The sequence below is a fragment of the Chrysemys picta genome, chromosome 7 (genome assembly GCF_011386835.1).
Source record: "Chrysemys picta bellii isolate R12L10 chromosome 7, ASM1138683v2, whole genome shotgun sequence".
Classification (NCBI taxonomy): Eukaryota; Metazoa; Chordata; order Testudines; family Emydidae; genus Chrysemys; species Chrysemys picta.
In genome coordinates this window covers 89,562,800-89,587,558 of record NC_088797.1, presented here as the reverse complement: position 1 = coordinate 89,587,558, position 24,759 = coordinate 89,562,800, and the positions used below count along the sequence as shown (strand labels likewise).

Sequence of the window (24,759 nt, the reverse complement as noted above, 5' to 3'; positions counted from 1 at the left end):
AAGACTGTAATGTAATCTCTTGCCCCAAGCCTGATGACTACGTAAACCACACCCCACTGTTTTATGCAAAGCCCACTGCATTGCCAACTTAGCCTGAGAATAATCACCCACCACATTTGAATGAGCTATGATACAACACTTACAACTGCTGTGTACTATATTCCAAAATAATTGGCATATGCTTTCTGTAAATATATCTTAGCCTGGAAATGCCTTTAAATGGCACCAACTGTTTCAATATAATTATAACCATAACGTCTGTCAGCAGATTCATTTCATTTAGCCCTTGCATCTGCAAACTAACAATTTTCCAGGTAGATAGTAAATTCCCTTCCTTGATCACAACATTCACAAGAAAAGCTAACAATTGTATCGTCCCTTTCAGATAATTTGAAGAGGTTTAAGACTATACTCTTAGCCCAGCAGAAGAGTCTGTCCTATCTCAGGGCCTCTCCTTTTGTCCCTCCAGACCCACGAACATGATACAGTTCTGTGGTGACCTAGAATCCTACTTTTGACGTCTTCGACTCAAAGAACATTTCCAAGGGCTGGTCCCCACTTAGTCCGGACTTCGGACTAAGGTACGCAAATTCAGCTACGTTAATAACGTAGCTGAATTCGAAGTACCTTAGTCCGGACTTACCGGGGTCCAGACGCGGCCGGAAGTCTCCCCCCGTCGACGCCGTGTACTCCTCTCGGAGAGCTGGAGTACCGGCGCCGATTGTGGGCACTTCCGGGATCGATCCGGGATCGATTTATCGCGTCTTAACCAGACGCGATAAACCGATCCCAGAACATCGATTGCGTGCCTCCGGACCAGCCGGTAAGTGAAGACTAGCCCCAACATACCTCTGAACAGCATACTAACCCACAGAATCCCCCCTACCAGCACTACAAAAATAAGGATTCTGCGTGGACTCCTCCGGACGGTCATAACAACAGACTGGATTTCTATATAGATTGCTTCCGTCAACGTGCAAAGGCTGAAATTGTGGAAAAGCAACATCAATTGCCACATAACCTCAGCCATGCTGAACACAATGCCATCTATAGCCTCAGAAACAACCCTGACATCATAATCAAAAAGGCTGACAAAGGAGATGCTGTTGTCATCATGAATAAATTGGAATATGACCAAGAAGCTGCTAGACAGCTCTCTAACACCACATTCTACAGGCCACATTATCCTCTGATCCCACTGAAGATTACCTAAAGAAACTAAACCATCTGCTAAAAAAACTCCCTGACAAAGCACAGGAACAAATCTGTACAGACACATGCCTAGAACCCCGACCAGGGGTATTCTATTTGCTACCCAAGATCCATAAACCTGGAAATCCTGGACGCCCCATCATTTCAGGCATTGGCACCCTAACATCAGGCTTGTCTGGTTATGTGGACTCTCTCCTCAGACCCTACGCTACCAGCACTCCCAGCTATCTTCGAAACACCACTGACTTCCTGAGGAAACTACAATCCATCGGTGATCTTCCAGAAAACACCATCCTGGCCACTATAGACGTAGAAGCCCTCTATACCAATATTCCACACAAAGATGGACTACAAGCTATCAGGAACAGTATCCCCGATAATGTCACAGCTAACCTGGTGGCTGAACTTTGTGACTTTGTCCTCACCCACAACTATTTCACATTTGGGGACAACATATACCTTCAAGTCAGCGACACTGCTATGGGTACCCGCATGGCCCCACAATATGCCACCATTTTTATGGCTGACTTAGAACAACGCTTCCTTAGCTCTCGTCCCCTAACGCCCCTACTCTACTTGCGCTACGTTGATGACATCTTCATCATCTGGACCCATGGAAAAGAAGCCCTTGAGGAATTCCACCATGATTTCAATAATTTCCATCCCACCATCAACCTCAGCCAAGATCAATCCACACAAGCGGTCCATTTCCTGGACACTACTGTGCTAATAAGCGATGGTCACATAAATACCACCCTATACCGGAAACCTACTGACCGCTACACTTACCTACATGCCTCCAGCTTCCATCCAGGACACACCACACAATCCATTGTCTACAGCCAAGCTCTAAGATATAACCGCATTTGCTCCAATCCCTCAGATAGAGACCAGCACCTACAAGATCTCTATCAAGCATTCTTAAAACTACAATACCCACCTGCTGAAGTGAAAAAACAGATTGACGGAGCCAGACGAGTACCCAGAAGTCACCTCCTACAAGACAGGCCCAACAAAGAAAATAACAGACCACCACTAGCTGTCACCTTCAGCCCCCAACTAAAACCTCTCCAGCGCATCATCAGAGATCTACAACCTATCCTGAAAGATGATCATTTACTCTCACAGATCTTGGGAGACAGACCTGTCCTCGCTTACAGACAACCCCCCAACCTAAAGCAAATACTCACCAGTCCACACATCACTGAACAAAAACACTGACCCAGGAACCTATCCTTGTAACAAAGCCCGATGGCAACTCTGTCCACATATCTATTCAAGTGACATCATCATAGGACCTAATCACATCAGCCATACCATCAGGGGCTCGTTCACCTGCACATCTACCAATGTGATATATGCCATCATGTGCCAGCAATGCCCCTCTGCCATGTACATTGGCCGAACGGGACAGTCTCTACGCAAAAGAATGAATGGACACAAATCTGACATCAGGAATCATAATACTCAAAAACCAGTGGGAGAACACTTTAACCTGTCTGGTCATTCAATGACAGACCTGCAGGTGGCTATCTTACAACGGAAAAACTTCAAAAACAGACTCCAATGAGAGACTGCTGAGCTGGAATTGATATGCAAACTAGATACAATCAACTCAGGATTGAATAAGGACTGGGAATGGCTGAGCCATTACAAACATTGAATCTATCTCCCCTTGTAAGTATTCTTGCACTTCTTATCAAACTGTCTGTACTGGGCTATTTTGATTATCTCTTCAAAAGTTTTTTTCTCTTACTTAATTGGCCTCTCAGAGTTGGTAAGACAACTCCCACCTGTTCATGCTCTCTGTATGTGTGTATATATATCTCCTCAATATATGTTCCACTCTATATGCATCCGAAGAAGTGGGCTGTAGTCCACGAAAGCTTATGCTCTAATAAATTTGTTAGTCTCTAAGGCGCCACAAGTACTCCTGTTCTTTTTTTAAGACCATAGAGTGCATCACTTTCCTGTCTTCATCTTTCTGATCTGCACATTCATCTTAAAACTGTTGCCTCATTTAAATTATATATATAGTTTAGATGGTAAGTTATCAGTGCTATCTCTTCTTGGGTTGCCATATAAGCGTGTTTAGAGCGTTCTGTTTCTCCTTCTTGGATTATAATGTTTTATCATTTACAGCTTTGTCTTTATTTTCATTATGCTGCTGCTCAGCAGTATCTTCCGAAAGAACAAATGCAGAAAAAACTACCTCACTTAAACTGTGATTTTCACAGCTGAGAATTCCTAGTTTCTAAAATTCTCACTATACCTTTTCTGAGCATAATTCTATCCAGTCTGCGGGTTTTGAAGAAAGTCTTTCAGAAACTCTTGAGTCAACACAGATATAAATAAAATATCTAACCCAGCAGAATGTATTAGCAGCTTTGAGTCCTACAAGCTTCATGCATGGAACAAAAACAAAAACTCAACCAAAATACAAATGTAAACATTTATGGTGGCAAGGAATTCCCTGCAAAAGGAAAGCTTGTGTAAAGCACTTTCCTTGGTCGTTAGCACTGCTCTGCCTTTCACCTTAGAATAGGTCCCAGCAGCCTGCAAGAATTACTAGAGAGACAAGGTGGGCGAGGCAATATCTTTTATTGGACCAACTTTTGTTGGGGCGGGGGGAGAAAGAGAGATTTTCAAGCTAAACAGAGCTCTGCGATGATGCTTATCTCTCTCACCAATAGAAGTTGGTGCAACAAAAAGATATTACTTCACGCACCTTGTCTCTCTACTATCCTTGGACCCACACGGCTACACCACCACTGCATGCACGAATTACTGTAACTTTAGTATTGGAGTACTTGCTTTGCCCCAATACCTCATGTGTGTTGGAAGATAGATGGCTCTTTCCATTATCCTTAAAGTAATAGGTACTTGCTGCATTGAAAGGTGCTGTATAACTGTTGTCAATTTTCCTCACTTCTGAGATTCCAATGAAATTAAAAGATGGCCATGGCTGTAGTGAAGATTTGACTATGAAATACACATAAGAGGATAGTGATATGAAAACTCAGCTGTTTACCTTAGACGCATTCTGCCTAAGTGATCAAAAAGTATTCAAAATGATTTTTGAAACAGTCGGTATAGGAGAACAAGCATTTTAAAATGTTAAATATCAAAGCTGAACATAGGGATGAAGGGAAAATGTGTGGCACAGAAATTTAATACAACTCAAATAATGTTTATTATTATTGTTAATGTATTTGACTGTCCTGACTGCCACTGAGACTCTTACCCACACCATAAAAACCACCTTCAATCATCATACTCACACCAAATTTGAAAACCCAAATGAACAGATGCACAGAAAAAGAAATTATAGTTTTGGACTCCATTGGGTGCAGGATGCTTTTGATTATCGCTTCCCGGCTCTTTGAGCTCTGGTCAAGTGAAAAATTCTCTAAGTTATATACTGTGATGGGGTCTCTAGAATTGCCTGCCATAGAGACAGAGCATGTGTGACTTCGGATTCCTACATGCTTTGCATATAAAAGGTTGAAATTTTGCATCTACCCTTCAAAGTAAGTTTCCTAAGTATTATAAGTCTCTACAGTACTTAAAATTTAATCTTACCTGTAATTAGTTTCATGTCTTACCGTAAGGAAGCACTTCTGCCAAAGCCATTTTGTTAAAATTTTTCCGTATTACAGGAAGTCCTGTCTCCATCTACTGGATAAACTGCTGCCCTGTACTCATGTTCCAGGATAGGCTTCCAAAGCTTCACCTATTAGAAGTAGGACTCAATATGTTATAGATGACTGTTATAAAGTAGGAAGTGTGAGAAAGAACAGGGCATCATATCTTCTGTAACTTCAAAAGGCAAACTGTTCCCAAAATGGCTGAGAAATAACTTCTCAAACTATTTCCTAAGGCAGAATAGCTTTTCCATTTGATTTACAGTGAACTTATGGCTGCCTGGAAGGCTCAGCCATCTGTAGTGGGTGGAAGGCTGTTTCTTTCAACAAAGATTAGCCAGTCAGGCAGATAATGGTAAACCTGGATAACTCTCTCAACTTTATTAACAACTGTTCATTAGCTTGATAAATGCCCTCCAAAAGTCTAGGAAAGGCTAAAAGCATGGCTATCTATTTGAAATGTTTACCTGCAATGGCAAATATTGGGAACTAGTGGTGGCAGGGGAGAACTGGGACACCGAGACAAGCGTTCTTGAGGTCTACTGAATACATAGCTCTTCAGAGGCAAGTCTTCTGAAACACAAGACTAGTAAGGAATTCGATACTTTGCAAATATCATTAGATTTAGGCCTGAAAGGTCAAGAACTTGTTAGACACTTGGCTTTCTGCTCTTCCCCAGTCTGGAAGGTTCCTTTGTCTTGTCCCTCAGAAAACTGCTTCTTAGCAGGGAAGCAGAAAAAAGCTCTTCTACAGGGAAGAGGCTCTCAAGGGATAGTAGCAGTAACTGAGTGCAACGCTAATGGATGGAAGCAGAGAACTGTAGCTCAGCTGTAGTACAGCATTCTATCCAGTAGAGAAACAGATTTCTGCAGAAAAAGCCCAGTTTCAGCAGAGCTGCCTCTCTTGTGCTGACAGGCTGGCTTTACCAGGAGTGGATGCCCCACTGAGAGAGAAACACTTTCCCACCAATGGTGCTAAATCCAAGAGAGTATCTGACCTCCTGCTTGTTGATATTATCTGGTATGTAGCGGTGAACAGAATGAGATTGAACTGGGAGATAAAACAGTGCAAACAGTGGGGAAAAGAATATAGATACATGGATTTTTGTTTGTTGGCAATAGTGCATATTAATAAAGGAAGCAATTACACATACAAAATCACTTGCTGAACATTTTAATAGTTTGCGAAATATACAGCTATTAGAATTACCTAAATATCACTCATAATTAAATTACAAAAAGTTGGTATATAGCATATTCTATTGGTCTATAAAATAATGGACATGTTATACATCCACAATACCCCCTGCAGTCCAGTAATGGCAAAAAACAAAGTATGAACTACAGTCAAACATATACAAATTAAAGGAGATAGAGTGACATAATTTAGACATTTGAACCAAAGAAACTGAAACCAGACTAGGTACATTCATCAAGTACAAGAAATTTAGCATTGTAGTTTTTAAAGTCACCAGTTAATAACACAGCTTTAGGTGCACTTTCACATGCTTTCAAATATCTTCCAGTACAGATCCCAGGGTAATAAAGTGCCTTTGTTCACTCTAGTTTCACTTATATTCAGGTGCAATATACATCACACTTGGAAAGCGTTACTTCATAGCAGATTTATTAATATCTCATTGAGCAGATTAATTTCAAGTCCCAATGTTTATACAATTTAAAAACAAGGTGTTTTAAAAGTACATTTGTTCCTGGTTACCACTCTTCTGCATAATCTCCTTATTTCTGTTGGATTTCATATAATCAAAATGATTTCCAACAAGAATTAACTCCAAATATGTGGGGCCCATCTTTATGAAATAAAATTATGGAAAAATATTTCCTGAAATTCACTTTTCCTATAACAGATTTTCTTTTTTTTTTTTTTTACTGTGTCAATTATGACAAACATTTGCAATTTGGAAGTTGTAATGTTCACTGGTGCTTTAATTAACGATTTATGTACAATGGCAAATGTGCAGTATTTAGCCTGTGGATATGTAATTGAATGAACTTCACAGTAAGACTTACTACAATATGTTTGTAATTCAATGGACAGCATGACCAAGTACCATAGGAATGAGATACATAAAAGCTTAAAGTCTTTGGACATTATCTGTAATAGTTACTTGCATTGCAGGATTGAGCAGATGTCCCACTCATTGTATACAATGATCCTTTACTGCTTTCAGCTGTACTACTTTAACCACCCCAAGCCCAGCACTGAATATTGATTACATTAAAACAACAGTCTTGTTTTCATGCACCATGCTTTGAAAGGTTCTCTTTTAAACACAGACACAGCTAGTTTCATAAAACCTAAGATAACTAGTTTCCAACCAGATTACATTTCAGATTACATTACTTTTTTGATGGTGACAAATGTTAATGTACAATTGCATTTTCCACATTATTTAAAGCATTTGGGCAATGTTCTCCAGAAGGTGTACCTTAGTTATATAGATATGGGACTTTTAAAAAAAAAATTATCATCATTAAAATCCTCTTTTAAGCATTCCATATGATGCTTTAGATGCTACATATGTGAGGTCACTAAAGGTATCAAAGCATGAGCTGAAGGCACTCAGCAGGGAAGATTATTGCAAAAAAGTAAACAATTAAATAAGCAAATAATAGTTTTAAATAGCAGATGTGGACAGGTTTATATAGAAGGCTATTAAAGTAGTCCAAGTCTTAAAAAAGCCAATAAACCTAAAATTGTTAGCCCCTACCAGACATGTTAGTGGTTCTACCCTTTCTTCCTCTTCCTAGGCCAGGTCTACACTACCCGCCTGAATCGGCGGGTAGAAATCGACCTCTCGGGGATCGATTTATCGCGTCACGTCGGGACGCGACAATCGATCCCCGAATCGACGCTCTTACTCCACCAGCGGAGGTGGGAGTAAGCGCCGTCGACAGGAAGCCGCAGAGGTCGATTTTGCCGCCGTCCTCACAGCGGGGTAAGTCGGCTGCGATACGTCGAATTCAGCTACGCTATTCACGTAGCTGAATTTGCGTATCTTAAATCGACTCCCCCCTGTAGTGTAGATGTAGCCCTAGACTTCATATTACTTCCAGTTTAAACAGAATGTAAAATAGTTTCAATGGTGTTCAAAAGTTTTTAGGTTGCAAGTAACAAATGTTCACATCCTTATGTAGTTCATTCTTTTTTGTTGTCATGGACTAAGGGCCTGATCTTGCATACTTTCTTATCCAGAACTCCCACTGAAGTCTATAGGAGTTCTCTGTACACAATAAATGCGTGATTGGCACCCTAGGCATATTGATTTATGCCAATAACTTGATTACTCTGTTAATCCAAATCAAGTAATCTTTCCTACTCAACAGTCTATAAACCCCACACGGAAATGTAGTGTTATGTAGAAGCAAAAATACAGTCCAACTGCACACTAGGGAAAAAATTAACAGTTTGAGAATATTACAAGCTCCATGTTAAACACTGTTCATAGTGAAGATTTTATAGTTTTAACTTGTAAAACTAGCTGAATAAGTTATTCAACAATTCATAATGGTATAATAATTTCCAACTTCATTTGAATCTATGCAACAAATTCCACCAATATGCAAAAATATCAAGAATGTAAATGCTTTGTTATAAAAATGTATACAATTTAAATTCCTATTAGGTAAACCTGTACACAATTCCCACAATTACATAGCTAGAAAGTCTTTAGACTATATTCACAAAAATACATTTAAAGCAACATTTTCATGAATTTTCCCTTTTGACAACTGATTTTTTTTTGTTAGATCAAATGTCTTTCATGCTTATTGCTTAAATCAAAACACTCATTTAATCAGATTTAATCAATAGATAATAGTGATCAGGTATTACTCCAGTCAGTTATTATTTGTTTTTATTTAACAGAAATACCCATAAGTTTCACTAATATTTAAGTGAAGACTACTGAGTAACTGTTCTCTATAGTGTACAGTTCATACACGTATAATATGGGGATTGTAAAGAGGGGACACAGACCATATGAAAAATTAGGCCCAAAAGAATCAATGCTAAAACACATGCATACTGGTCAGTGTGTCTTCCTTTTGTTTACCGTTGATTTTTGTAATCGGTTTACCAATGAAAGTCAAGGTACTAGTTTCAGTGATCTAACTACATTTCCAACTAAAACTGAAAATGTTGATTTGAACTGTACAAGACACTAATATATTAACCTAAAATGTGCAAAAATAGTCTGAATGTAGTAATTTTGCAGGCTTAAACTCACTGGAGATACTATGTTGAAGCACTTCCACAACAAGCATTCAGCTATACCTAATTTCAGATTAAAAATACTAGTTCTATCTTCTGAGTTGCAGTTTTAATTAATAGAAAATATATCTGTAATTTCTGTTAAAAAAGGATATAATTATTTAGATTATTTTATTCAAAATAATCTGACAATTTAATATTCCAGGTGCATTGCCTGCCATAATCAACACAGCCATAATCAACACTAAAAGGGCATTCAAATACTTAAGACATATATATTACAGTACAGACAGGAGTGCACACACATTTCTGACTGGGAGAAGACAGATCATTTTCCAACAACCGGCTCCATGGAATCAAAAAAGTTTGATTTCCCTCGCACAAATGTAGTAATAGGCAACAAAGATGAATTACAGGTGAAAACTCAAATGCAACTATAAAGTGGATTTTCTACTGCTTTTTCTATAAAGCATTTTGAATATAATTGGGAAAATTGTCATTAACAAGCTAAACTACTCTAATTGCCATAAACAGGCTAGAATAGTGTTAACTACTTGTAGGACAGAACAAAACAATAACACAGAAACAAGAGCACAATTGCAACAAAATGAAACTTTCCCAGGAATATGACTTAAATCAATACTCCTAACTTCTGGTGAGCATCAGAGAGTCTACATTTAAGCTTGTAAAGGAAATGCCACCAAAACATAAAATATCCTTTATTATTTTCCTTTAGCCTTCACTACACTTTGCATAAAATTTCCATTAAAATGACTATGTTCCTATTTTTGAACAATTATTTTTTCCATGCTTTGAATACATCTTGCCTTGCAAATTGCTTGTTTTAACACTAAGGTATTATCAAATATTAACTTTAAAAAAAAAAATCAAACAATTTAGTTTACAACCTATTGTGTTGTACTTTTATTTTGCTTCTAATTAAATAAGTATCTCAGCATCTAAATGTTGAGACAGCCTGATATCAAAACTAGTTAGATTGAAAAGGCAATTATCTCTTTCCAAAATACAAAACTGTTTCTAAAAAAATTTGCAAAGGGATTTGTACAAATGAGTGCACAGTGCATAACACTATATTGAGAAGCAAGGCCACATTAAATCCATATTCAGAATTAATAAATATGTAATTCCAAGAGCAGAGTTCATTCTAGCCATTTTATTTTGGGGGTTTAACTTCAGCATAAAGCATCTTTCACAACATTCTAAGCATCTCATACTGCTGACTATGTATGCAATTTAGGATAGCAGCATAAACAGCACCTAAAGGGGCACGCAAAATATACTTGGACGTTCCATCACAAAACTAATGCATATGAATCTTTATTTTGCCTGTACACAAAAACAGATTTGCTTTCAAATTACATAGCTTGCTTGTGTGTCAGTAATAAGGATCAAATTTAGCCCTGGTGTAAGTAAGGTACAACTCCAGTGAAGTGAATGAAACCGTACCAGATTACACAAGGGTTAAATTTGGTCTTACAGTTACAAGGGCTCCTCTGCATGTCCCACTCATGGCTTCTATTAGGCACTGCCCTACAGAGGAACTCTGAACATTTAATAGAAAATAATAAATAAAACCAACAGGCAGAGGAAATCACAATATGTAATAAATGTTCCTTTTAAAAATGCCACGTTTTGTTTTGCTTTTTTTGCTATAATGTCATCTTTAGAAGAAAGGAATCTGATGGAAGTTCTCCAGTTCTCCATTTAATCACAATGGCAGAAAGATAACCTGAACAGGCTTAGGAATTTTACATCAAATACAAGATGGGATTTCTAGATTTTACTTTTTCCTTTTAAAACATAAAGACTTCTCACTCAAATATACAATTAAAGTCATTTTCATTTATGATTCTTTAGTCCAGCATTTCAATACCACTTACACATTAATTACATTGTAGTCTGTCGACTATGAACTTACATTAAGGGCTACCCATGAGAAAGGGGAAGCTCCTACCAGTTTTTAGAATGCAGCAATATCATGCCATTTCTTTAAGAAGCACCACTTGATATGCTGGTTGCTAAATTAGAATTCAGCATGTAAATAGGATTTCTCTCAAAGTAGGGTTACTCCAGTTTTAACAATGTAGTAATCACGGAGGGCAATACTGAGGACATCAGCCTAGTTTTCTGCCTATCTTCCAACAACCTGTTAATTTAGATATGGCTCAGTGTCAAGGCTAGGTTGACAGACATCATCTAACCTAAAGCAGTTATCGGGAGCTACCTCAATCATTAACTCTGAGATAGCACTTTTCCTTTGATTTGGGCAAAGCATGTTTCATTACATTAATTCAGATATCCACTATCACCACTTCTTGAACTTCCTAAAAATTGTATCCTTTCATACTTTACTAATCAACTACCAATTAATTTTCCTGAGTAAGAGTATAAAAAGTTAAACCCTTCTACCAAAAGTACAAAGACAAATAAAATGTAGTAGAACAATACAAACCCAGTTATACAGCATTACAAGAGCAGAATTTTTTTATGTTGTTGCTTTTCGTTATCATTGGCCCCCACTAAAATCCATAACAAAGAATTTAGTTATCCAAAATATTTTGAAGTACAGTAATTAAATTCTTCAGACCATAAATGTAGCCCTTGTCCTTTGTGTTACTAGGAAACACATGAGCAAAATCTATCATTTTGACTTCTACATCTGCATTTTCCTTCATCTCTTTGGGCATATGGCAGAAAACCTTTTCCAGTTGGGGTATAACATTTCCATTTAGATGTTCTTGGGAAATGCAAGTGCTGCTTTTCCATACATTGTCTTGCTCCAGGTTTTCGGTTTTTAGTGAGATCTGACTGTGGTGCCTCTTTGAATATGCCTTTTTGTGAAATGCATAAATTTTAGGCAAGCTTTTACCTACAGAGGCCTCTCTTTTTCCATTCTCTGTAGAATTTATTACATGAATATTATTATTATACTCCAGTAAGTCTCCATCTTGTAACAGTCCTTTAGGCACTACTCTCTTCTCTGCTAAAGTGCCATCACTCAACCTTGTGGCTGTCAGCTGACATGAACCTTCATAAACAAACAGTAATGAACTTGCATAGAAGTTAAGCTGCTCCTGGCTCTCAAACCACTGCAAGATTTTTTCAATCTTTTGAATACTGGCAGCAACAGCATCTTTTCTCAAGCAGTACCCATTATGAAAAAACCTGGACATTCCTGAAAAAAGAAAACAAACTTTCAGGATAAGTAATGTTATAGTATATGTATTGCTTTTAAAATCAACATTAAAAAGGATTTTTTTCCTTCTATTACAGTGGTAAGCTTTTGGGTCCAAATCTGTTCTCACTGATTTCAGTGGCTCAAAATCAAGATACATACAATATGTTCCTTTCTATACACACTTAAAATTCAAATAAATTAGAACTATATTGCATATCTAGCAGTATACATAGCACTCATAAGTATAAAACTGAAAGTATTGAAAATTGACAAATTTTTTCACAGAACAAGTGCAGCAAGGAAACCAGCCAAATAAGTTGTCAATCATGTCACACTTTCAATATACATCAATCTTTTTGTGGGGAGACCAATGCTCCCAGGAAGAACGAGCAGTTTGGTCTCCATGCTCAAGTAGTCCTTGGTTTCTTTACTAGGACAGTCAACAAGGTGACAAATTAGTGCAGATGTGGAGGAATTTTTGTTAAATGGACATGTTTCAATTAGGAATTGGTTTGAAATAAACATCACAAAGATCATAAAACAGCCATATGGTGGCAACCTTTGTTGTGTACTGACCTGGCCCAGCTTTGAACAGGCTGGTTTTAGAGAGAAATAATTTTATTCTGAAACATACAAAGGCCACTGCACCACCCATTCTGCTGCAGTTATTTAGGAAGTTGATACAGGTTCATTTTAAGATGCATGTTCAGAAGGTAAGGGTGGGCTTAAATTCAGGAAAACTGACGTAAGTAAACATACATTTACAGCAGCCTTATCATAAAAGAACATAATGCATGCTCTGTTATATGATCTTTCAAAGCTAATTTTTTATCATCTGATGTTGTGTATTTAACACTCTTGTGAATTTATTCTACTAAGTCATATCGGCACAGAACAATTTACTTGTATTCTACCACAAATTACCTCCTTATTCACAAGAAACAAATGTACTGGGACATTTACTGTAATCTGCAGAGCTATTTAGGCCAAAATGCCTAAGTTTACTTGGACTGCCACTGATTAATTCAAATGCCACCCGAGCCTGTTGCAGATCCAGCAGGTTATCCAGTGCACAGGGGTCCACAAGAAAATAGAAAATATTTAGAGTCTGAAATTTCCTATTCACCCAGTACTATGTGCATGTGCACATCCATCCACATATACTTTAATTCACTTACCCTCTTTTATTGTTTCTTTTGTTAAGCTTCTTCCATAGTGCTGGTTTTGTGTCTCATAACTGTCGGAATGAATATGGTAAACCTGCAAAAAACAAAGGGAATATTGAATTCATCCAGAGCAGCTGATATTCCTGTATAGCTATGAGTCATGTAATAGACATACTAAGAAAACTTTGATAAATTTGTCCCAGTGAATCATACTACCAGATTTTAAGAGGTCAACACTGCCCTCTTGTGCTCTACTATGCCAATTACCAATCTGATCCAATTGTACTTTTTAAGAACACTGACTTTGGTAGTGATGAAATACCCACAACTATCATTATCAACAACTTATTGCTATCTTGTAAGCAAACACTTTATAGCACTGTCTAATATGGATTTATTTGGCAAACCAGAAAATAACATTCTACTACAGGTTTAACTACTTGCAGTAAGTTATTCCCACAGTAATACACTCTGGTGTAAAACAAACTCAACAAGCTTATAAAAATCAAGCCTAATTTTAAAGTTTCATAATTTTCAAAGTATGAACTATTTCAACAAGTTTACTAAGATAAGAAGTAATGTGGTTCCCTCCGCCAAACGGTAGCAGATTTTCAAGGCCTGACAGGTGAGTTTTTCATTTGGAACTGAAATTGGTATCAATCCAATTTTTTTTAGGCATTGTCTGCACTACAAAGCTGTATGTTTTAGCAAAAGCAGTACAAGCCTTTTAGTATGGATGCAGTTATAGCAGCATAATGGTGCTTAATATTGTATAGTTATTCCCATACAAGAAGGAGAATAAGCTGTACATACGGGTAGGGGAATATGCTGTACCACATAACTGAGCCACAGTAGAGTTTGCACCGGTGTAACTATTTCAGTTTTTTTTTTTTTTTAAATTGCAACCCTGACAGTTAGTTATACCAGGACAAAACTTGCTGGTCAACCAGATCTACGTACAATTTTTTTTTTTTAAACAACATTTACACAAAGCCTTGCTTTCAGAAGCAGGGATGTTTAACAACATGTCAAATAGGGACTTGTCTCTGGCAGAAACCTCATGCCTGGCACCTATGCTCTGTCCCAAGAAACAATGCTCTCGCGTTTTCTCCAAACAGTGCTAAGAGATCTAAACAAACTTGTAGCGAAAATTGCCTACTTAATACACTGGCCTTGTCTTCACTGCGTGCTAACCTCATGCTCACCCCCCGTTTTCCTCCAAGTGCTGTATACATTCACACATCCACACTGCTATCAGTGCCACATGGCAAGGCAGCAACCGTGTTCTGAACTGTAAGGCAGACGAGGTAGTTGTTATCGTGTGTTGGTACAAGGTTAATGCAGTTAATAGGTGCAGTCATGGGCATACACAATAAATTGAGGTATCATAGTCCTCCAATCCCTTCCTATAATCCCACTGGGCATCCATTCCTGTGTACTACCTTGCGATCTGCCTGTGCCTGTCCACGTTCATATCCCTCTGCTCAGTGTCCATGATCCAAATTGATTGCTGTTGCTCCAGGCTTCCCCAACCCATGTTTCAAACAACAGTACAATGGCCCCTGATAAGGCTGCACATCAGAATGCAGCCATCTGGCCATATGAACACACCAGAATCTTGATGCAGCTTTAAACTGAAGTGAGTAAAACCCATGACTTGAACAGTACAAAGAGGAAAATCAAACTAAGGTGTATCTAAGAAGCTGTGAGAAGAACATGGGATCAAGCAGATCAGACAGCAGGGCAACAAGAAAAAGGGGCTGACTCAAGGTGAGCAACTGGAAGACCAGGAATAAGAAGAAATCAGTGATATCCCTACACCCATCTGCTTTACAAAGAACTGGACCATATTCCAAGCACCCATGTGAGCACGAAGGCCCATTTCACCACAGAATCATCTGTACAGCTGGGATGGCTGAAGGCTCAGAGCCCAGAAGCTCTGAATCACAGGACATGTTCCTTCTTGTATCCCAGGAACATCGCTAAGTGGTGGAGGTTTCCCAAACATAAAAAGCAGGAGAGGACTTAGCATCTCAGGTCAGTAAGACGGAGGCTGCTATCTTTTTTATTATAAAGAATTCTATGAAATAATAGAGTGGTTTCTTAGCCTATAATTCTAGCTTTGGCTTCAACTGAGGGAGGATGTAACACAATTATGCTCACCTCCTAATTCCCTCTCTCCCCCACCGAATTCTCAATTCCCAAATCACACTGTTCAAAATGGTGGACAAGCAGAGACAAAAATCTAACCAGCACTTACAGCTGATGAATGCAGTAGCTTATTTAATGAAAATGCTTTAATATAAAAGTTAGGAAGTTTGTGGCCACATCTCAACTAAAACGTAAATTTTCATAATCTAACATCCCAAACACCTGCATGGTAAGATACCAAACCAGTACTGTAGCAGCTGGTTTATTACTGTTCTGATTTTAGTCCATTTGACTCACACACACACACACACACACACACACACACACACACACACACACACACACACACACCCTTGTCACTCTCTATCTGCTCCAGGGCACCAGAAAGAAACCAGATACAACACTAATGATTTATACATTGATTTGTATTCTTTAATGTATGCATAAACATTAAATCTGAATACAAGAAAACAGCCTCAATACACCATACAATTCAAATGTGCCATGCAATCTCATTATTCAGCCCGTGTGTTCTCCCCATGCAGCTTGAATATGCAATCACAAATGATATCCCTTATGGCTTTTGGTATAGCAGATCCTGTGGCACTCATATGTTGGTTATCTCTAAATACACCTCAATTCACAATTGTCAGCAGCCCTGTCCATACAAAAGTATTTTCCCTCATGCTCAAGTATACTGTTGGGCATACAACATGCTCTAATCACACATATAGCATTAAAGATGCTACAGTCCAAACAAGTCAGTCAGCAGCACCATCATGCCTTTAGAGAGACAAGGTGGGCTGGTAGTACCTTTTATTGGACCAATTTCTGTAACTGTTTAATGATCTCCTGCATGGATTCCAGTGTGGTGTGGTAGGTGACAACTAGGGATGTGTAGTTTGAAGACTCCCTCGCCCCATATTGAGGTAGGTTCTCTCGGGGTATTTGAGTAGTCCATTCCATGACATGACCTATTTCTCTGGTGGAATGTCCTCGTTTGGTGAACGTGACTAAGCGTGTTAAGGTGCATATCCCAGACTTTCTTCCCTGAGCATATTCTGTGGTATCTGAGTGCCCGGCTGTAGTTAACAGATCTCTTGGCGTGTTTAGCATGGTTACTGGTATATACTTATCTGTAGGGTCCCATTGCTGAAGCATACTGTGGTGTACAGGAAGTCGATGCTAGTGTGGGTGCGTTCTAGAGAGTTCTCGCCACTAGTCAGCCAAAGACACATTCAACCACTTTTCTGCACTTGCTCAGCATGTCGCTTAAGTGCCTCTTGTAGTGCTGGCACACATCAGGTTAAGGCTGCAAGCACCAGGGCAGCAATGGATATACTGCGTTGCCTAAAATCAAGATGACATAGCAGCTTAGCCATGTTGAAACAGGCCAGACTTACGGAACATCCTGGCATCATGCACACCCTGTCAGTGCATGCAGCATAGGTGTCCATCAATATTCCATGTGGTCCACAAGGGCCTGCAGAACGACGAAGTAATACCCTTTCTTGTTAATATATTGGCTTGCTGGAAATGGTACATGTATCCCATCAATTGCACCTACCCAGTTTGGGAAGCCCCTCTATTCAAACCCCATTATTTGAATGTGGGGCCAGCACAGCATTAGTTGCCTTGCAAACCTCTGTTACTACTGCACCAACTGTAGATCTCCTAACCCAAAAGTGATCACCAACAGATCTATATAGCACTCTGGGGTTGCCAGTTTCCCTAGGGTGGTGGCAACACACTTTTGAACCTTTACTTGGTTCTCTCATCTGATTGCTTGGTGAGGCAAGTGCCAGGGCAAGGTCCCCACAAAGCTCCATGAATGTGTCTTCATGTGAAAGTGCTGGGCCCACTGCTGGTCATCCTATGTTTCCATCACAATGCAGTCCCCTCAGTGTGTGCTTCTGTTCTTGGCTCAGAAGTGGCAATCTGCATAGAGGTCATCTACCATTAAAAACTGCATCAGCTCAGTTCACATTGTTCCATTCAGTGGCGGCTGCTGTGCTACTTCTAATAGCAAATTAGAAGTGTCTTCTCTGTTCCAAGACAGATTTTGAAACCCCTGCCAAAGTTCCCTGGCAGCAGCTTCAGAAGAGGCACAAAAACCAAACACTGCTTTCATAAAAAGCCTTGGTCCTGGTAATTAGGGAGAGTAGAACCCATACCTTCCGCATGTAACACCACACTGCACCAGTAACACAAACACCCTACTTGACTAAAGGCTAGTGCATTAAACTCCATCTCCTTAGTTAGTCTGAATGCAATGACCCCTAATGGCAAAGCATTAAAATATTTTGAAGGAGTTTTGTTTTAAAGTTATCATGACTCTTTCTTCAGCCCTTACTCCAGCAAATGCCAAATGACCTCAGCATTTTGCTTTAATGAGACCCATTATATTTTTCTTTGGGCACCCAATGTCTCTTCTTTACACAGTGTCCTTTCCCTTTATCATTTTTGGGTTTTAATAGTTATATATTCTTCAGCACATTAACTGTGCACCCCTCCACAACATGGTCCATGAAACAAGAGATTACCTCCCAGTGGATCCTATACATCACCTCCAAAACATACATATACCATTGACATTCTGAGAGTCATTCCATCTCTAACTCACAAATTATTCATCCCAGGAGGTTGTGTACTTGCTAATAATTTTGTTTGTTTTACTATTTTAATGACAAGACTCCAAAATGGACAGCTAAAAAATTAAGGTGAGCTGCTGCTGTTTCACAACAATGGTAAGATGTGTTCTTTGGAAGAAAAAGCACCAAATTATTGTCACATTCTGGGGTGCAATTCAGAACAGTGATGGTTGTGTCACCACCTGCCCTGTAACACTGGTGCCTCACAATGCTTTGTTATTGTAGCTCCCAATCTGGGCCACTCACAACCATCCTACCCTGAATATCTGTGTAGAACTGCAGCCCTAGTCTAGCAGCCTGCCACCTTCACACCATACCAGCCCCACACTGGATTCCTCCGCCCTTGGTTATAAGCAGCAAGATGACGCCAACACACTCCAGTCCTGAACTTCCCCAGGCCTGTGCGCTCTGATATGTCCAGCCCTCTCCTGCAATGTACAGAGGAATAAGAAGATCCATTTGCTTCTTTAAGGAGACAACATACACCAGTTTGCCACACTAACTGGAGTTAACATTCACTCTTGTACAAATACAGTGCTGTTGGTTTAGATTAACAGTAAAACAAGTTTATTAACAAAAGAAGATAGAACTTTACGTTAGTTCAAGTAGAAGAGGGAAAGTTAGAAATGATTACCAGCAAATAATAGTGAAAACACGTATTTAAAAGTCTAAAATTTAATCTATCAAGTTTTGATTCAACACTTTGTTCAAGCTGGCCTCTCTCACCCACAGTCTTCCAGCAAGATGGTGACTGGCACTCTCTTCAGTCAGGATCTCTTCCAGAGGCGCTGGTGCCTTTGTCTTCTTCGGGGAAAGAGATAACTTTGGGTTTTCTGCTCCTTTCTTTTACAGTCCAGCAAACCTTTGAAATAGATTATTCTGAAGGTTACCCCTCAAAGCAACTTTTATTCAAGCAGTGAGGAAGGCAACACGGAGTCTGGTGGTGAAGAAGTTGCCATGGTCTTTTTTCCCCCCTGCCGCTGTGTTTGCTGGAATGTGAATTGTTCTGTTCCCTGCCATCTCCTCCCCTGGCTCTCTTGATGATCCTGTTTACCACTTATATGTAAATTGGGGGTAAACACACATTCCTTTGTTTAGAATGATGAGTTTAACAACTTTTGCCTAGTTAGAGCTGTCTGGTTTTGAACATGTGCTAATAACATCATACAAGGGGGGTTACATAATTTTACATGTGTTGCTACATATATTTCACCATGATATTATTGACCAGCAAGTTAGTCGTTTTCGAGTGATACCTCACAATGCATATGTTGTACAAATATTATTACAACAGTATGTAGGGTGTGAATACAGGGGTGCTTTGGGTAACAGTTATGTAGATGGTCTATGTATATGTACTGCAAAATCATTACAAAAAATCTCTCTCACTGGAGTTGGGTGCAAACTTTGTATTCCACTATGCCTATGACAACCTGTTTTGATGCAACCATTTCCAGGGGTTCTAATGGACAGGGGTGTCACCACACAGTTACTGTCCAACACTAGTCAGAAAGAGTTACCTGGTAACTATTTAGAGTATTGATTTACACAGTATTCCTACAGTTCAAAAGAAAAGAAGAGAACCATCAGGTCCAGTGAATGGATATTTTAGCATCTTAATGTACCAGAGTGTTATGGTTACGAATATATTTCTCAATATTCCTGTGCATTAATATAAATACTGTGAGGCTACCCAAGTTACAAATGGATTTAGCTGCAATTCCTCCAGTATATATATAATATATATATATATATTTTTTAAACTACATATATATATATATTTTTTAAACTACATTTAAAGACTGTCTAATCGAAAAATATATATAAATTATAGTTAGGAATTTTGTTTCCAATATCTAAGGACAGTTAACCATAAAAATGGTACTCAATTCTATTCAAAAACATCTTTTCTGGATTCAATAGAAATGACCTATTGGAGTGTTCTAAACAAGTCTGACATCTCAAATACAACAATTCCTTTTCTGATAATCAGTGGAGTTGAAACCCAGGATCTGATAGGAATACTCTATTATACCCCTTACCTAACCTTACTCAATCATTACCTTGTGCCAAACAACAGTAATACACCTCTACCCCGATACAACGCTGTTCTCAGGAGCCAAAAAATCTTACCGCATTATAGGTGAAACTGCGTTATATTGAACTTGCTTTGATCCACTGGAGCGTGCAGCCCCGCCCCCTCCCCCCCGGAGCGCTGCTTTACCGTGTTATATCCGAACTCGTGTTATATCGGGGTAGAGGTGTAGTTGCATAGTTACAGCTGCATTCCTCTCTGTAACCAACTCCTTCTCCATACCCAGCACAATTAATTAAAACAACCTGACTTCTTGTTCAACCATGTTTTCTTCCCACTCAGATGCTGTTATCAACAACAAGACTCCCTTCCCCAAATGAATTTGCCTCTGGACCAAACTGTTTCAACCCAGGTGTTGCAACCAACAGCACTAGCTCATTTTTGTCAAATACATTAGCCAAGAATATGACAAGCCAAACCTGTAACCTTCTTCATAATGCAAAAAGTGATTAGACAGGAAAGATATCTATTTACCCTCCCCTTTACAACTATAGTTCACTGACTGCAAGGAATATGCCCACTTGATCTCCATTCAACATCCCAGGGGAAGGTAAAATCTCAAGGTCCTGCCAAAATCACCTAAAATAAAAAATTTTCCTTCAAAAGTTAGCTGCCATTTTTGCCCTATGCATGTGACCAAGAATCGCTGCATGTATCTGATCCCACTAGACCCCAAACAAAGACCATGCATCTGGTTCTTTGTGGGCAGATCTGTGCACCAATGAAGAGCCCCAAGTTAATGGGTTTCCACATGGGCAGACCCAGATGCAGAATTGGGGCCCAGCACACCAGTCTCTTTTTCAACAGATGTTAATAATGTGAATTCTACAAGAGAAGAAGGCAAAGAAATTCAAATAATGATTAACTTTCAAAGAAAACCCTCCTCATATGAACTCAACCAGGACTTTGTTCTTGTTTCCAGGCGTGTCAATGTGTTATCTTATTTCTGTTTAGTTCAAACAGATCCTCGTGTGAGAGAGATCTCTTTTTAAGTACAGTTTTAGTTAACATTACATATTTGATTTAATGTAAACCTCAAATTCAAAAGAAAAGGTGGATCCAATATTCTCCTTTTAAAATGTTTAATACATTAATAAAATGACTGGGTTGAAAATTTGCAACTCCAAATATTAAGTTGTAAGACTGATTTACAGAAATCAAGGCAAATATTACATTATATTACTTATACTAATCCAGTACTGATTTTCAGGGCAAGACAGTGAAATATACAAACTGTTGAAAATCATAATCTATGGTTGTCCCCCCTCCCCCCCGATCCTCTACAGACCTTCATCTAAATATTTATCAAATAAAGTACTATTCTGGTTTCATAAATAAATATCTAGATTAAATATTTTTCAGACTTCTTGAACAAAAATCAGTTTTATAAATTTGCAAATTAAGCTTCATTACTGATTCTGAAAACATTTAAAAGATGATCACTTATTATTCAGAAGTGCTTTTATTTATTCATTCGGTCTAATTTATTTTTACATATAAATATATTTTATAAAATTATATAATTATACATACGCATTGGCCTGCTAAACCCAGGGTTGTGAGTTCAATCCTTGGGGGGGCCACTTGGGGATCTGGGGCAAAATCAGTACTTGATCCTGCTAGTGAAGGCAGGGGGCTGGACTCAATGACCTTTCAAGGTCCCTTCCAGTTCTAGGAGATGGGATATCTCCATTATATTATTATATTATATTATTATACAGCGTTCTGTTTACATAAAGGTATCTCTGCTCTTACAGCAAGAATCTTAAATATCAATAGCCTGCCTGCTCAAAGATTGGAAGAGCCAGGCAGAAAGGAACGTGTGACATGATGAAACGCAGCAAAAAATATTGAGACATTTTGATGCAAATCAATATAGTTCCATTATACCAGCAGAGGACCTGGACCACTAAGCTTTGACAAGCACTTTTTTTTGTGGGGGGGGGGGGGGGAAGAGGGAGGGGATTAAGGATTTGAAAAACCTCTAGGAACTCTTTTATTCTCTCATTCTAATACCCTTAATCTCTAGTAATGGCTGGTATTGTATTGTTATTGACAAGGACTGTAAATTCACTTAGAAATGTTGACATATGTACTCTCTTTTGCACTGACACGATGAAGGTACAAAATCTCACTGCTGCTGAGTGAGAAAGTCACAAAGATACAAAGTGTACAGTTTGTTCTCTGGTTTATAAACAACAGATCTGGTTTATGTGCACACTGGTTTAGGAGAACAGCTCTGAGTAAGCATACAATTAATTAAGTGAAGACATACAGTTTGAATATACAGTTTTAAATCATTCCTTGAGTAAGTAACAAAGAACACTTCAGTACCAAGTTATAGATTCAGAACTGATTTAAATTAGTTCAGTGAAAAAGCAGAATATAACTGAGAATTCCTATGAAAAACGATTCAAATTATAAACTATCTCAAAATGTTTTCTGAAATACAAAAGATCTGCAGTCCAAAGCATTATTCCACAGAGTAGTTAAGCTTTCAAGAGCAGTTAAGACATTTGTGCTGCACCATAACCTTTCAATAAATGGGGGAGCAGTGGTGGGCAGTCTCTTTGCCTCATGTATCATTATTTATATTATGGTAGCACATAGGAATCCCAATCAATGATCAAAGCCCTGTTGGACAGACAATAATGACAACAGTCCCTGATCTAGAGAAACTAAAAGTACATACTTTTAGCAGCCAGGATAATTAACCTTTGGAACTTTTAACAGGCAATGTAGTGGATTACCCAACACTCGGAACCTTTAATCAAGAAGAGATGTCTTTCTAAAGAGATATCTTTTAGTTCAACCACAACTTATTGGACTGACTTTTTGGAATTACTGTATCAAATTCTGTGGCCTACATTCTGCCAGAGATCAGACTAGGCAAATGATCATAGTGGTCCTTCAGACATTAAAATCTTTGACTTACAGTCTTGCTGTCAGATAGGAAATGACAGGTGAGCAACACAGATAAATAGGGGGAAGATGGGCGGACAAGGTAACTAACTAAACAGTTTTGCAGAAAATCAAAATCTTGGCTTGTCGCTTGCCAAAATCAATTATCTTGGATTTGACTTCCAGTAAGTTTCTCTGAGTTTTAGTCTCAGAAATTTAGACTCCTGAGTATGTAGGATAATGTGACCTGTTACGGTTTTCACCACATTTACAATATCAAAAGAGTATGAAAAGTGAGTGCAAGATTTTTCAACAACTCCATTACTAGTCTCCCTTCATTGCCTCCCAGATCTTGCTACAGTGTATTAGATGCAATGAGATCTACAATCACCTCTGGAGAGAGCTTTCAACAATAAAAGAAATGGTTTCAGTTGAAGTCAGTCAAGATAATTAACACGGATATCTGGGTCATGGAAACTTTCCATATGCTGGAAAGAAAAGCCATGAAAATAGCTCTAATGATATGTGCCTGCTTTATACTGTGTGCTAACTGTATTAACTTCTATTAACAGAGGAGAGATTACACTTGTGAAGATTAATTTACTGCCCTATGCTTTAAAGACAATTTCATTAGCACTAAGGACTACATGGGAGGGGGAGGTCAGTGGTTTGAGCATTGGCCTGCTAAACCCAGGGTTATGAGTTCAATCCTTGAGGAGGCCACTTAGGGATCTGGGGCAAAATCAGTACTTGGTCCTGCTAGTGAAGGCACGGGGCTGGACTCGATGACCTTTCAAGGTCCCTTCCAGTTCTAGGAGATGGGATATCTCCATTAAAAAAAAAAAATGTTTTGAATGCAATATTATGGATGAAAATTTTATACCACTGAAGTCAAGAAATTCAAAGTTATGGATCCTAAAATCAAACACTTCCCCTGTCACAGGGTGACACTGGTTCTTTAAGAGGGAGCAAAGCCAGTGGACCTGGTACAGGTCTGCTAACACCAGCTGAGCTTTAGAAGAAGGAACCTGGGCTTAGAGTGAGGGAGATCCAGGGACGCAGAGCTAGGAAGCAGGACTGCCAGAGTCCCCTGGGAGGGGAGTCAGTGACAGCCTGAGAAGTAAAGGGGAAAATCCCTTGAGAGTTATAGACCAGGGTGAGCTGAAGAACTGTTTTTGTTTGTTTTGCTTAAGTTTGGGGCAAATAAAAGAGACTGTTGGTGTGTTAATATGTCTTTGCAAGCTGTATGTGGCCTGCTTTGTTACACCCCCACTCTCCCTGCATTTATGCAGTATTTTGTACTGTTGTATATGCTGTTAAAATCTATTTCTTATACCGCAGATATGGGTGTCAAATTTTGTTTCCCACACCATATTTTACATTTCTCAACTTATGTGTTAAATTCTCTTTGCATTAAAGTTGGTTGTTTTGTAATCAATTTCCTTTTTTAAAAACAAAAAAACCCTAATCCCATGCTGAACTACACACAATTTTATCAATGTTCAAT

General features: G+C 38.7%; 1 protein-coding gene across 2 annotated transcripts in view; it reads right to left on the bottom strand.

Annotated features, from left to right (window-relative positions):
- Window positions 1–6,013: 6,013 nt before the first annotated feature.
- Window positions 6,014–24,759, bottom strand: part of IPMK (inositol polyphosphate multikinase) — an 88,866-nt gene continuing 70,120 nt past the window's right edge. For both annotated transcript variants that reach the window (XM_042856679.2, XM_005301746.5), the window contains exons 5-6: window positions 13,467–13,548; window positions 6,014–12,285 (exon numbers count right to left, since the gene is read on the bottom strand). In XM_042856679.2, coding sequence (XP_042712613.2) covers window positions 11,651–12,285; window positions 13,467–13,548 — 717 coding nt within the window. In that variant the 3' untranslated portion in view covers window positions 6,014–11,650. The remainder of the gene's footprint in view (window positions 12,286–13,466; window positions 13,549–24,759) is intronic.